The 16,099-nt window shown below is 41.1% G+C and overlaps 1 protein-coding gene across 1 annotated transcript in view; it reads right to left on the bottom strand.

The window, feature by feature from the left end:
- LOC138974552 (uncharacterized) overlaps window positions 1-16,099 on the bottom strand; it is a 315,190-nt gene that overhangs the window by 225,951 nt on the left and 73,140 nt on the right. The window contains exons 31-32 of the mRNA XM_070347269.1: window positions 4,081-4,225; window positions 3,724-3,886 (exon numbers count right to left, since the gene is read on the bottom strand). Of these exons, the coding sequence (XP_070203370.1) occupies window positions 3,724-3,886; window positions 4,081-4,225 (308 nt within the window). The remainder of the gene's footprint in view (window positions 1-3,723; window positions 3,887-4,080; window positions 4,226-16,099) is intronic.

Raw genomic sequence — 16,099 nt, 5'->3', positions numbered from 1 at the left:
CTCATTTACGATGTCCGGGCATTCAAACGATCAGGAAGAGGAAGACCTTGCTTCGCAATAGGCCTATGCTCTCGGAGAACTCTTTAACCGATTAGTAGTGTACGTGTGCGTTGTCATCATGAACCTTTTAATACAACACCATCGTGATCAAAGTAGATCTGCTTCGACTTCGGAGTCACAAAATAATGTCCGGGCGAAGTGCAACAAAAATATTCTGAATTAACAGCATTGACCTCGTCAACAAAATCGTTGTCTTATCCCAAAGTGACTTCTGTCAGCAGAATATTCCGTGTTCAACTGAGAAGACTGACTTGCCCTTCCACTATCAGAATTCACAGCTGCAAAGAACAGAATGCCCCAGTCAGTTGTCCACTCAGCCTCTATTGAGGCATTCAAGGCGGCGCTGACTACCAGCCGCCGATAAGCGACGTCGCTGCGCACACCCACCCGTCGCGCCAAAGCCAGCAATCTGGATGCTAGCGACGTAACCTACAGATACAGATACAGATACAGTCAGTAACCACTGATCTAAATATCAGTAACTTTAGCAAGGGAAGCAACTAAAGATGTAAACGGGGAGTAACTGTTCTTCATCGGGCAACTGCATTTGTCGTCTGCTTTTTCGTACAGTGCTACGGTCGCGTGAAAGTCAGATCTACCTGAACTATGCGTATAGATCCGTCTAGTGAAATGTAGCTGTGTGATGATTTGGCTACATCACTTTGCTGAATGTGCTTCCAGATGAAAGTTTATATTAAGCTTACTGTCAAACATTAAAAAAAAAATAGGTAAGTTGTTTTAACTTGACCAAAACTAGCGACGAAAATGTTTTTCTCGAAGCACAACAAAACACTCTGTCGGCATTTTCGGCATCATCGCAGTCAACTTGTCATCGGTTCGATGTGTTTTTCCTGAGGAGGAATGAACATAAACATTTGTAGAAGTTTGTAATGTTGATCCCAAGACTATTTTCCATTACTTTAAATTGCTGTTCATTGTACTATCGCTGATAATTCATTGAACATTTTAGAAATTCAACTTGAAGTGGGCATCAGTCAGCACAGCAAAGTTTGTTTACATTTTGCTCTAACTTTGACCCCGCGTTTCTCCAATCAGAGGCTTAGCTCAACAAGGTCCCTTTTCGCAGAAATGGCCACATATTTAGTCAAGTAGTGGACAGCAAGACCGTATACTCGTAGCATCGTCACTCCACCGCCCGTGGCAAAGGCAGTGCACGTGGAATTGACAAGAAGAGCGGGGTATTCGTTGCGCTGAGAAGGATAGCACGCTTTTCTGTACCTCTCTTTGTTTTAACTTTCTGAGCGTGTTTTTAATCCAAACATATCATATCTATATATTTTTGGAATCAGCAACCCACAAGGAATAAGATGAAAGTGTTTTTAAATTGATTTCGAAAAAAAAAATTTGATAATAATTTTTATATATTTAATTTTCAGAGCTTGTTTTTAATCTGCATATAACATATTTATATGTTTTTGGAATCAGCAAATGATGGAGAATAAGATAAACGTAAATTTGGATCGTTTTATAAATTTTTATTTTTTTTTACAATTTTCAGATTTTTAATGACCAAAGTCATTAATTAATTTTTAAGCCACCAAGCTGAAATGCAATACCGAACCCCGGGCTTCGTCGAAGAGTACTTGACCAAAATTTCAACCAATTTGGTTGAAAAATGAGGGCGTGACAGTGCCGCCTCAACTTTCACGAAAAGCCGGATGTGACGTCATCAAAGACATTTATCAAAAAAATGAAAAAAACGTTCCGGGATTTCATACCCAGGAACTCTCATGTCAAATTTCATAAAGATCGGTCCAGTAGTTTAGTCTGAATCGCTCTACACACACACACACACAGACACACACACGCACACACGCACATACACCACGACCCTCGTTTCGATTCCCCCTCGATGTTAAAATATTTAGTCAAAACTTGACTAAATATAAAAAGGATGCAAAGGGGTCTTTGTGGTAAGATTACAGGTTCCATTCTGACAAGACGCTGACGCACAGGCGAGCGTGTTAGCGTCACAGAGTGAGAGGGTAGACATCTTTGCATCAAAATATATCCCAATTATATTTACTGTCCAAGTGACCAAATATACAGCAATTTCTCACGATGAACTGATCCTGCACAAGGCATCGTACAAAGTTAACACCCTCCCTTTCTTTCTATTAGCATTGGTGCATAATGTGGATGGGCGTTGACAAGGTAGTTTACAGAACATGACTGAACAGACTTTGTACATTCACGCAAAATCAAAACCGGCACGGTTGGCCTAGTGGTAAGGCGTCCGCCCCGTAATCGGGAGGTCGTAGGTTCAAACCCAGGCCGGGTCATACCTAAGACTTTAAAATTGGCAATCTAGTGGCTGCTCCGCCTGGCGTCCGGCATTATGGGGTTAGTGCTAGGACTGGTTGGTCCGGTGTCAGAATAATGTGACTGGGTGAGACATGAAGCCTGTGCTGCGACTTCTGTCTCGTGTGTGGCGCACATTAAATGTCAAAGCAGCACCGCCCTGATATGGCCCTTCGTGATCGGCTGGGCGTTAAGCAAACAAACAAACAAACAAACAAACAAACGCAAAATCAAATGGGGTTCTGATAAGCATATATATTCACCGGAAGCACTAAAAGATCCAGCAGCAAAACCTGACAATGAATTCATGTCAAAGAACAGATTCAACACAGATTTCAGCTGGCTGTCTAGTAGTCACGGAGGCAGCATGACAGGAGATTAGACCCAGTATTAGTCATCATAGAGACAGGTAAGGCTTGACTAGCCAAAAATTGAAGAACGAGATGGTATGTGATGGACATGTCACTGCAAAGCATTCGAACACATGACCGCATTTGCATAAACCAATGTTCTGATATTTTTGAGCCCATTAGAACAGTAAACACAACGTTTCCATAATCGGCAATATTTTTACAATTTTACGAAATCGGCAAAACGCAGCCAACCTCGCAAAATCGGCAGTCAATGTTTAGTTAAAGTTCTCAAATGCCTTGTGTATCACTCCACGTGCACAGCTAGATGCTAGAATGGATAGTAACTGTTATTTCCCAAATCGATCATTCGTGACAAGATAAAGTCATGTTAGTTGGGATTCATTCTCAGAGTTAAGGTTGACACAGAGCAGCTCGGACCATTCCAGCCATAAAAGGAATCACAAGCAATGCAAACACAATGTTGCGTGACAACAAAAGTTGCGGACTTGCTGCCGGTTTCTTGAAAAGGCCACAATGAATATCAAAAGTACGTCCTACAGGCACACAAGGTTAAGCCTAGTAACGACTAGCCTGAATAATATGATGGCAAAATGGGCCATCTTTAGAAGCTTGCATACATATATACTGCAAACGCTGCCGCTTTCGAAAAGTGGACAGCGTGTTGTCGTTGACGCGAAATGTGCAAGATAATTTGCCAATTGTGCGCATTCGGCAACTCAATTAACTGGGAATGATACAAACATTCATTAGAATACAATGCAATATAATTACAAATACAATCAGGTTTTTTAACACGCAAATAAATGAACACACACACACACACACACACACACACACACACACACACACACACACACACACACACACACACACACACACACACACACCATGGTCTCATCTCGATACCCAATCAAATCTGAAAACAAATAATGACTAGATGTACAGAAATAAATACTCAGTGTCTCACGTTCTAAGTATAGTATGAACTTCGTTGTCCCGATTATCAAACCATTTTAGCTGGGCCTCCTTTGCTTTTTTGTTCGGAACTTCGCAAGCAAATGTCATCGGTTTTGTCAGAACTGCCAAATCCATGATCACAGTATTTCTTTTAGGCCAGATCACCACATTGCCTGCAACACACATACGTACGTAAAAAACGAAGGTAGTTTAAACCCACACATACACACAATATGTATTTATGCATAGTTAGGCTACAGCCAAAAGCTACAGCAAATTACATGAATGGGTGTGCATGTATGCCAGGGAACCACAGCCAACAACAAGCCTTTTTTTTACAAGAATAAAAGCAAGACAAACCACTCACTTTTGACTTTTAACGAACCAGTGATGCTGTCAGAGCCAATCCAGTTCATTGCGTCACACTGATAGTCGTCCTCATCCATATATTTGACACTTGGAATGATGTACTCTCCTTTTGTCGTGGGTTTCTCTCGCAGATCTTTATTGTCCTGTCAGCAAAACAATACACAGGTCCCGATAAATTTCGTATCCTCCCTTTACAATTGCAGTACATATCTATGCCTTGTTAGTTCGTACTTACCATCACGATGGATGCTGCTAGGTTTTGTGTCGTTACAGTTTACAGCTCCGGTCAGCCTTTAACCAGCTGCCATCACAATACATAGAGTCCGGCCTCCTCATCCCTGCTACTCTTTCTTCACACTGTCCAGCTAGGTTTGCTTATCCGACAGTACGGTCAGCCTTTAACCAGCTGCCATCACAATACATAGAGTCCGGCCTCCTCATCCCTGCTACCCTTTCTTCACACTGTCCATCTAGGTTTGCTTATCCGACAGTACGGTCAGCCTTTAACCAGCTGCCATCACAATACATAGAGTCCGGCCTCCTCATCCCTGCTACCCTTTCTTCACACTGTCCAGCTAGGTGTGCTGGTCGAACCTGTCTACAGAGACCACCCAAGAGACTGAGCAAAAGTGGTATCTTTAGACAGGTGTTCTTTGCGGACAGGTGGTGTATATAATCGCAAAAACCGTGAGGGAATCCTTTGGGGTGGTCTTTATGGACAGGTGGTCTTTATGGACAGGTGGTCTTTATGGACAGGTGGTCTTAATAGACAGATGGTCTTTATGGACAGGTGGTCTTTATGGACATGTGGTCTCAATGGACAGGTGGTCTTTATGGACAGTGATCTTTATGGACAGGTGGTCTTTATGGACAGGTGGTCTTTATGGACAGGTTGTCTTTCTGGATATGTGGTCTTTATGGACAGGTGCTCTTTATGGACAGGTGGTCTTTATAGCCAGGTGGTCTTTATGGACAGGTGGTCTTTATGGACAGGTGGTCTTTATGGACAGGTGGCCTTTATGGACAGGTGGCCTTTATGGACAGGTGGTCGTTATAGCCAGGTGGTCTTTATCGACAGGTGGTCTTTATGGGCAGGCGGTATTTATAGACAGGTGGTCTTTATGAACAGGTGGTCTTTATGGGCAGGTGGTCTTCATGGACAGTCGGTCTTTATGGACATGTGATCTTTATGGACAGGTGGTCTTTTGGACAGGTGCTCTTTATGGACAGGTGGTCTTTATGGACATGTGGTCTTTATGGACAGGTGGTCTTTATGGACAGGTGGTCTTTATAGACAGGTGGTCTTTATGGACAGGTGGTCTTTATGGACAGGTGGTCTCAAGGTAAGGTTCGACTGTACAATATATTGCTATAATTATATTCGGATAGACACGTGAGGGAATTCAGCGAATCTCATTGTACATTCTCATACCACCCCATTTGAGGTATGGAACCCTTTTGCTACGGGAGTGTAGCGATGAGGACTGTATAAAAAAAAACCAAAGGGAAAAAATCACTTGTTATGCATACGACATGTGTAATTGAGTAAGCGAGAGTTGCACGGAACCTTTTCTCCTGGCACCCGAGAGAATAACAAGCATTGAAATGAACAAGCGACTTTCATCCTCTCTATATTTATATAAAGGGCTGTATTTACATAAGCAAAGTGCAAGTGTTTCCTGTTTCTCACACTTAGAAAATCAACGCCAGAAAACGATCTTTCCACCACTATGTTTTAATGGAAAGCATGCATTTCCACTTACTACTGCTTTTCAAGTTGTAATAATGATTCTAAATTATTACTATACTGCTTATAATATATATATATATATGTATAGGTTACAACACGAGTGGTTTTTTATATGGCTTGTATTTCAGTCAAGACCCAGCGGATGAATATCATCGGGAGACACGGGCCTCTGGCGAGTGGCTCTCGATTGATATTCCCGCTGGGTCTTGACTGAAATACAAGCCATATAAAAAACCACGAGTGTTGTAATCTGTATATCCCATTCTACCATCAAACACAAAGTGTAGACTACAAGCGGCACTGTTGCGATCTGTGCAGGGTAAAACAGTGTTGCCAGCGAGACTTAGCCCTTTTGCAACCTTAAACTAAGTGACCGTCGCTGAAAAAATAAAACGAATGAGTGCATCGATAAGTACGCGGTAACACTACTTTCAGACCATTTAAAAGCTTTAAGTAAAGGTTCATAAGTTGCAAGAAAGTAATGAAGTCGTATAGAAATTAATTTAGTTGAAGCGCACAATTCTTTTGTTTTGTGTTTCAGGTCGGCAGAACGGGCGAAACGAGTTTGGGACCCATTTGGCTTACTCGATTCAGAATCGATTCCACGTTGTTTTTCTCGAACGTGTGTAATTAGGCTTATTGACAGAGAAGCAAATTTTAGGGAACAAATATGTAGGTTTAGATTTAACCATTTGCTCCCTATTTGAAATGTATCTACGTGATGAACTGTTTTGCGAGTGTGTTTGCATGGATGAACTTAAACTGGTATGGGTGTGAGGAAAACGATTGATTGATTGCATTTTGAAGGAATATGACTGGATTACGGAAAAATACACACATGTTAAGTTCTTGGATACCTTCATCGCCAATGTGGACTTACTGCAGAGCCAGGCAAAAGAGTAGACTTGCTCGCAAAACACGTGAAACAGCCGATGTTTGATAGTGAAGCCCAACCGTGCCAGGTAAGGACGGTCTGACAGATTCTCAAAAGTCGTCTGCTAACGATGCAAGGGAGGGTACTCGTGTTTTTGTTTTGGTTCGCTAGCATCTGGTTATCTTGTAAGTTGAATGTTCGTTTTTTTCGACCTGCATTGCTTTCATAATGAAAGAAACGTTTGCTTATTGCATCTCATACATCAGATCAGTTCTGAGATTCATTTTTGCGTGCAACTGATATGGTTTTCTGAGCCGTGCAATACGATTTTGGAACTTCATACAAATGTGTCACATTGTTTGGCGCGAGGTCAAAGGTCGGGAGGAAAGTAGTTCTTTGCCCAAATCGGAATCTGCACTATCATATATTTTTTGGAGTCCATGATGTATTTATTGAGCTATAAAAATACAACATATATACCCATACTGAAGTAACAGAGACAAAGAAGGGAGGTCATGGGATATATATATATATATTAACAGCTATTGTGTTTTCAGCGTAGCAATAGGGCCCGATATTTAGACGAGACAAGTATAATGCCGACGAGTCGAAGACGAGTCGCATTATACTTGTTCGAGTCTAAATATCGGACCCTATTGCTACGCTGAAAACACAATAGCGTTTATATAGCTATTCTGACATTAAATTCTGTGTTAGAATCATGTTTTTGTCAGCGACAAGTACCAGAATGGTCCATGTCGTTGATTGCAGACGACGGTTCCCTTTCCGCATGAAGCCACGGAAATAACCGAACATTGAAAAACCCACGGACATGTATTACGGAGAAAACTCGAGATAACCGGATGCTTAGCATTACGTCAATATGTTAGGAATCATATGACGTCATGACGTATCATGCTTGCCTACGTAGATTGTATGTTCGAAAGTCTGACTTCTGTTGGGAATTCGCGTGGTGAAGACAGCGGTAAATCTGTAGATGATAAGAGAATAATGATTGTCTCAGAAGAAACGACGAAATGTTTCAGACCGGTAACTTCATTTCAACATTGCACTATACAGTGGACGTTCTATGTGACAGGAGAGTTTGCTGATTTTGTGTTAAACATTGGAGAGATCGTCTGCTAGAATCCGAGATAGGTCGCTTCAGATTGCAGCTTCTGGAAATTTGCAAGGTTTGTTGCCTGTTAAAGAACTGGATTTTACACGTAATGTATGTCATGTACAGTAAGCAACAACAAAAACACACACAAAGCAAATGGCATCGTCTGTCGACTAGTCACAGAGTGACAGAAACAAACCTGGCGAGGTATGCGTGTACTTTATACACGTGGAAGAAACCGGAACCACGCGTCTTTGTTATTGCCGATATCGTTTGGATATCGGCAAAAATGGCCAACTTTTGTATCGTTATGCTTTGATGATCGGAAAAGGGATGTGTGAGACCATCCAATCACAGCCCCCGAATTCCCCCGCGTGTCCATCAGAATAGCTATATATATATATATATTATAACATATAAGTCGAACCTGCCCTGGAGACCTCCTGTCTAAAGAGAACACTTTTGCTCAGTCCCTTGGGTGGTCTTTTTAGACAGGTTCGACTGTATACACACACACACACACACACACACACACACACACACACACACACACACACACACACACACACACACACACACACACACACACACACACACATACACACTGTCCATAAAGACCACCTGTCCACACGATTTGTGTGTGTGTGTGTGTGTGTGTGTGTACAGTCGAACCTGTCTAAAACGACCACACACGGGACTAAGCAAAAATGATCTCTTTAGACTTAGCCCTTTTGCAACCTTAAACTAAGTGACCGTCGCTGAAAAAAAAAATTAAAAAAAATTACTAAATAAGCTAGAATCTTGTACTTTCGTTTTGATTCTACTGAACTTTCGTTTGTTTGTTTTAGACCAAAACAAATAATAACACAATGAAATGTCCAAGAAAAAATGACGTCGATTGCACATTGCTCTATGAACTTCATATTTTGATGACGTAATTAACAAGACCCAAACAACATGTTTTTTATATAAAATATCAGAAGATGTAAAGGAAACAATTGAAAGTCAGCTGAGACTTTCTCCGGAGATTTGTTAAAATCTCTTATCACATCAAACAATCAAATCAAATCAAATCAAATCAAATTTAACTTTACGAGGGTTGTGGCATAATGTCACAAAGATGTGAGTAGCATATTTGTGAGGTGAAACCACGTCGTGTTTTTAACCTCCCTAAATGTCTTAGTGCGACGCTATGTGGCTGGGGAGCGTTATTCTCGTGTTTTGTGCGTTCCACGCAAAACTGGATTTAGCTTGAGATGAGCTGTGTTTTGAGACATGTAGCAGGTCTGGGGTAAATAACGTCACAGCGTTTGAGATTTTCAACCGGGAAGGTTGTCGGCGCGTGTCAGACTTGTTCTGGGAACAAGTACTCTTTCAAGAGACGGGTCTCTTAAGGTAAATGATTTACTCTGTTGTATATTATTGACGTTGGAATACACAGCTGGAGTGTAAAGGTTAGTGTATACAAAGTGCACCAAATCTTAGTGTGAAGCTTTGAGAGAATTCTTGATGTAATTGTATCACGGTTTTTCATGGGGAATTTCTTGAACATAATTGCTACGCATTTATGTTATGTTTAAGACGGTCATGCTTTGTATGGGGAGTGTTATTCATAGATTAAGTATTAGATGGATATTGAATGTGGACGGAATGTGAACGTGGAATGAACGAGAATGTATGAGTGGTACATGAACGTTTGGACGATTTCCATGGCGTGTACTAGGGAGGGACCTTACACGGGAGAAGCGCGGGACGATGGTGGCGAGCAAGGGACCACATCGGCGCAGTTGACTAGACGAGGGGAGTCTTCATCGTTACCGGTCGTAGCTGACGACGGTTGCTTTCGCTAATGGCGGAAGGGTTTCTCGGGGAGAAACGTGGAAGGTGTGTGTTGGCACCTACGGTGGAAGGTGTGTGTTGGCACCTAAGGTGGAAGGTGTGTGTTGGCAACTACAATGAGAGTTTTGGGAATTCATTATTCTACGAGGATTCAGCGACACAAGGAAGTGAACTGGCGACAAGCAGTGAGCCGTGATTCGAACTCGTGAGTGTCTGTCGGAGCCTTCTTTTGTGCGTTACTCTATATTTGAGAAAGTATCGTTATAATATGTATTTACATGCATTGAGTGAAAGCTAAGAGGTTGTGTGAACTGTGTGTCGAAAGGTTGATTTGTATTGATGTGTTTGAAGTGAAGAAGTATGTTATTTTTGGTTGAGGAAATAATAAGCATGTAGCCTCCCAAATTCTGTTATTGAAGTGTTTGGTGTGAAAAGGGTAAAGACAGTGCAATAGGGCAGAACACGTACATTTATTTCACATGCAAACCACTTGATGACAGTGGTGACCCCGACATAGCCCTAAATAGGGTTTTGTTTCTAAGGATAGATTTTTGTTGTAGTTAAAAAAGCAGTTGCTTCCCTTTCAGTTGAACAGAATTGAGAAATTGTGGTTGATAAAGAAGTGTTTACAGGGTAGCTAAATATACATACTTTGATACTTTGCGTGTTGTAGCGAGTTCGTTTATGTGTATGTTATTGGACACCCCCTCTCCAGCTCTAGGGGTCTACGTAGTTGTATAGTTCTTACGTAGAGAGGGCCTTAGTTTCTGTTTGCTTCCTTTTCTGTGTATTTATTATCTATCTTTCTATCAGTTCTAGCTCCCTTTCCTATAAGTTTTTTTTTTAAACTATTTTTCTTAGAGTCTATCTTGGATTGATTGTTGTGTATGATTGTTGTCGTTGAGGTGCAGGCTTATTTTAAATAAAATAGTATAGGGTGTGCCATTTTTTTGTGTGTGTATAAATTCTGAAATTTTGTATTTTTTTGGTTGGACTCTGATATTTTTTTTCCCGTTGTGTACTTTGGCTTGAAAAGTGTTTTTGTTTATTATTGTTATTGTTGTTCCTATTTGTAGTTGGATTAGTAATAGGGTGATTATCTCCCCTATACTAGTGTTTGATATTTAGTTGTTGGTTTGGGGAAAGTTTTTTTATTTATTTGTTTTAAATTTTTTTTGGTTAGTAGTAATTTGTAAACATTTGTACTTGGACAGTTTTTTGGGTACATTTTTTGTTGTTGTTGTTGTTGTTGTTGTTGTGAACATTTACATTTTGTTTTGGGTGTGCTCTGGCGATTGATTTTCCTCAAAGGATCTGACGCTGGTTAGTGGTGTGTGGAATTGAATTTTTCATTTAAAGTGTGTTGTTTGGGTTTGGGAAACTTTGATGTTCTAAAGTTGTTAGTTTAAGTTTGACATTGATTGACAAGTGTTTGAAGTTGCTATTGATTGTTTAAACTGATATTTTCTAAATTATCACTTTTATTTGGACTCCATTAAGTTTATTGTTTTATTTTTGAAACTGGTTGTGTAAATAGTTAAGTAGTAAACAATTTGAAGATTGTTTTTAAAAGGCACAAGATTTCTGTTAGTTTAGTATTTTATTATACTCTTTGTGTGTGTTTAGTATTGCGAGAAACTGGTGTATGATACAACTTGTTGATACTTAAACAATTTTGTGAACTTGTTACTTGAACCATTGTATTACTTTGAGATTACTTGATATTGTGACGTTGTAAAGATGGCTGAGACTAGTGATACTGGTGGTAACACATATGCTGATTGTTTGGCATTGGGAGAGAAGCATGGGTTAAAGGCAGAAGCTTTGTTTAAGTTTGCCCAGGCTCAGGTGGATAGAGAAGAGAGAAGTCAGGAAAGGGAGGCAAAGAAAGTAGCAGCTGAGGCTGAAGCAAAGAAAGTAGAAGCTGAGGCTGAGGCAAAGAAGGTACAAGCTGAAGCTGAGGTTGAAGCAAAGAAAGTTGAGGCTGAGACAAAAAGGTTAGAAATTGAGGCAAACAGGGATGCAAAGAGGCTAGCAGCAGATACTGAAGCAAGGAAAATGGATTTGGAGTTTAAGAAAGCAGAAGCGCAGCAAAGTACAGGTGGAAATGCAGGTGGGAGATCAGGTCCCAGCATTAGGCCCCAGTACCCAAAACTCCCCATGTTCAAGGAAGATAAAGATGACATTGACAGTTTTTTGTTCAGATTTGAAACGCATGCAAAGGCGAACAAATGGAGTGATTCAGAGTGGGCGACATACTTATCAGCTTATTTGGAGGGTGGAGCTTTGTCATTGTTTCATTCATTGTTTTCGACGGGTACTTTTTCGTATGAAGACTTGAAGAAAGAGTTGTTGAAGAAGTTTCAGTGCACTCGAGATGGATTTCGTGAGAAATTTCGCAGTACGAAGCCAGAGGCTGATGAAAGTTTTGGCACATACGTAACACGGATGAAGCATTTGTTCAACCGTTGGTTGAGGTTGTCGGATATAGAAACCTCATATGAAGCATTGTTTGATTTTGTGTTGTGTGAGCAGATGCTTAACAGTGTATGCACTGATTTGGCAGTCTTTTTGAGAGAACGTGATTGTAAAAATTCAAAAGACATGATTGCTGGCGCAGAAACTTACAAATCAGCCCATCCGAATAAATGTTTGGCCAGAAAGAGTCAAGTAAATCCTTTGGTAACTGGAAACGTAGCGTTCAATCAGAATCGTGGATCAGGACAGTCTTACAATCGTGGTCAAGGTGATAGTGGCAGAAGACAAGATGGTATGAGCAGAAATACCAGGTTTCAAGGAAGAGGAGATGATCGTAGGCCGGGTAGAAGAGGATGGCAGCAAGGAGGTACTAGAGGTACAGGTACGGAACAGCAGAATCAGGACACATGTTACAGATGTGGGCAGTTTGGCCATTACGCTAGAGAATGTTTTCAGGTAGCATATTCAGCGAAGTCGGTAGCGGATTGTCAGGACGCTGGAGTGTTGGTAAGCTCGGCAGCATTCGGGTCGTTGCCATTAGCGGAAGGACGCGTTAATGGGAAGCAAGTTTCAGTACTGAGAGACACAGGAGCTAATGTAGCTGGGGTAAGGAAGTCGTTGGTCTTACCAAGCCAGTACATACAGGGAGAAATCCAAAAGGTAAAGGGTTTTAGTGGACGGATCGATATGTATCCATTGGCAGAAGTGGTTGTCGATACCCCATTTTTTCAGGGAAAGTTGAAATGTTGTGTGCTCACAGACCCAGTCGCTGACCTAGTGATATGTAATCTTCAGGGTGTGGTACCCAGAGTAGATTTATTCCTTGGGAATACGCAGGGTGTTGGATTGTGTGCTGATGTAAGTCACAAGAAAATCACTGAAGAGGTGGTACTTGAGAAGGTCGTGTGTGGTACGAGTAGGGCAAAAGCCAAAAAGAAACTGGAGGATTCCCCGATGCCATTGAAAAATGTGGTTACTCCTGATTTGTCGATTAACGAGGAGGATCTGAAAAGTTTGCTGAAAGAAGATGAGACATTGAGAGAGGTGTTGAGTGTGTCACGTGAGGATGAGAGGTATGCAGTTTGTGCAGAGAAAGTTGTTGATGTTGAGGAAGTAAGTAGTGGATATCGCGAAATCATTCCACCGAGGTCTGACTGGGGCAGTCATAATGTTTTCCCAAGTAAATGTGAAGAGGCAAAGGTTGCAGTATTACCTCCGATTGAGGAGATAGAGCCGTTGCCGTTACCTACATTGCCTAAGGGAAAGGAAGAGACAACCAGAGACATTGTTTTTGATCCTGTTTTGACAGAGAGTCAAAAGGAGGAGATGAAAGAGGTGTTTGGGAACATGGGTGAAATTTTCAAAACATGTGATGCGTTGGTGTCTTTCACTGCAATAATTAGCATTCGAGGTTCATCCAATAGCATGAGACAGGAATACGTTGACAGACATGTTGTCCAGGTCATTCGTAGGTCAGAGCATACCACAAGTTTATGGTATGTGTGGAAAAAGAAGGTTGTTTTGGTCAAAAGAAAACTCAAGAATGTTCTTTTTTCCCCGGGAAGGGGGATGTCACAAAGATGTGAGTAGCATATTTGTGAGGTGAAACCACGTCGTGCGACGCTATGTGGCTGGGGAGCGTTATTCTCGTGTTTTGTGCGTTCCACGCAAAACTGGCTTTAGCTAGAGATGAGCTGTGTTTTGAGACATGTAGCTGGTCTGGGGTAAATAACGTCACAGCGTTTGAGATTTTCAACCTGGAAGGTTGTCGGCGCATGACAGACTTGTTCTGGGAACAAGTACTCTTTCAAGAGACGGGTCTCTTCAGGTAAATGATTTACTCTGTTGTATATCATTGACGTTGGAATACATAGCTGGAGTGTAAAGGTTAGTGTATACAAAGTGCACCAAATCTTAGTGTGAAGCTTTGAGAGAATTCTTGATGTAATTGTATCACGGTTTTTCATGGGGAATTTCTTGAACATAATTGCTACGCATTTATGTTATGTTTAAGACGGTCATGCTTTGTATGGGGAGTGTTATTCATAGATTAAGTATTAGTTGGATATTGAATGTGGACGGAATGTGAACGTGGAATGAACGAGAATGTATGAGTGGTGCATGAACGTTTGGAAGAAGAGATGGTTTTAGAGAATGTTGTATTAAGACTTGGTTACATTCTTTCGGAGTTTCCATGAGGGATTTCCATGGCGTGTACTAGGGAGGGACCTTACACGGGAGAAGCGCGGGACGATGATGGCAAGCAAGGGACCACATCGGCGCAGATGACTAGACGAGGGGAGTCTTCATCGTTACCGGTCGTAGCTGACGACGGTTGCTTTCGCTAATGGCGGAAGGGTTTCTCGGGGAGAAACGTGGAAGGTGTGTGTTGGCACCTACGGTGGAAGGTGTGTGTTGGCACCTAAGGTGGAAGGTGTGTGTTGGCAACTACAATGAGAGTTTTGGGAATTCATTATTCTACGAGGATTCAGCGACACAAGGAAGTGAACTGGCGACATGCAGTGAGCCGTGATTCGAACTCGTGAGTGTATGTTGGTGCCTTCTGTTGTGCGTTACTCTATATTTGAGAAAGTATCGTTATAATATGTATTTACGTGCATTGAGTGAAAGCTAAGAGGTTGTGTGAACTGTGTGTCGAAAGGTTGATTTGTATTGATGTGTTTGAAGTGAAGAAGTATGTTATTTTTGGTTGAGGAAATAATAAGCCTGTAGCCTCCCAAATTCTGTTATTGAAGTGTTTGGTGTGAAAAGGGTAGAGACAGTGCAATAGGGCAGAACACGTACATTTATTTCACATGCAAACCACTTTATGACACATAAGCAATAACAAACGAGCATTTTTCAACCAGCCCTCGCCAGGAGAGGGAACAATAGTAACAAATAAACATAAATAAATAACAAGTCGCGTAAGGCGAAAATACAACATTTAGTCAAGTAGCTGTCGAACTCACAGAATGAAACTGAACGCAACGCAACGCAGCAAGACCGTATACTCGTAGCATCGTCACTCCACCGCCCGTGGCAAAGGCAGTGCCAGTGGAATTGACAAGAAGAGCGGGGTATTCGTTGCGCTGAGAAGGATAGCACGCTTTTCTGTACCTCTCTTCGTTTTAACTTTCTGAGCGTGTTTTTAATCCAAACATATCATATCTATATGTTTTTGGAATCAGAAACCGACAAGGAATAAGATGAAAGTGTTTTTAAATTGATTTCGAAAAAAAAATGTTGATAATAATTTTTATATATTTAATTTTCAGAGCTTGTTGTTAATCCAAATATAACATATTTATATGTTTTTGGAATCAGCAAATGATGGAGAATAGGATGAACGTAAATTTGGATCGTTTTATAAAACAAATATTTTTTTTACAATTTTTAGATTTTCAATGACCAAAGTCATTAGTTAATTTTTAAGCCACCAAGCTGAAATGCAATACCCAAGTCCAGGCTTCGTCGAAGATTACTTGACCAAAATGTCAACCAATTTGGTTGAAAAATGAGAGCGTGACAGTGCCGCCTCAACTTTCACGAAAAGCCGGATATGACGTCATAAAAGACATTTATCAAAAAAATGAAAAAACACGTCTGAGGATATCATACCCAGGAACTCTCATGTCCAATTTCATAAAGATCGGTCAAGTAGTTTGGTCTGAATCGCTCTACACACACACACAGACAGACACACAGACACACATACACCACGACCCTCTTCTCGATTCCCCCCTCTACGTTAAAACATTTAGTCAAAACTTGACTAAATGTAATAAAACCAGAATTCACAGGACTATGTACACAATTACAGGCTTTTCCACGAATTCGTACGTCAAGTAGGCAAGCACAGTGGCAATTTCTGAACATGCACGTGTGAACACAATTTGAATGTGTTTTCAAAACTGAGAGGTACAATGGTTTTAATATATTTGCGCTAGCAGATT

This window comes from Littorina saxatilis, linkage group LG8, assembly GCF_037325665.1.
Source record: "Littorina saxatilis isolate snail1 linkage group LG8, US_GU_Lsax_2.0, whole genome shotgun sequence".
In the NCBI taxonomy this organism is placed as follows: Eukaryota; Metazoa; Mollusca; class Gastropoda; order Littorinimorpha; family Littorinidae; genus Littorina; species Littorina saxatilis.
This window is presented reverse-complemented; position numbering and strand designations above follow the sequence as displayed.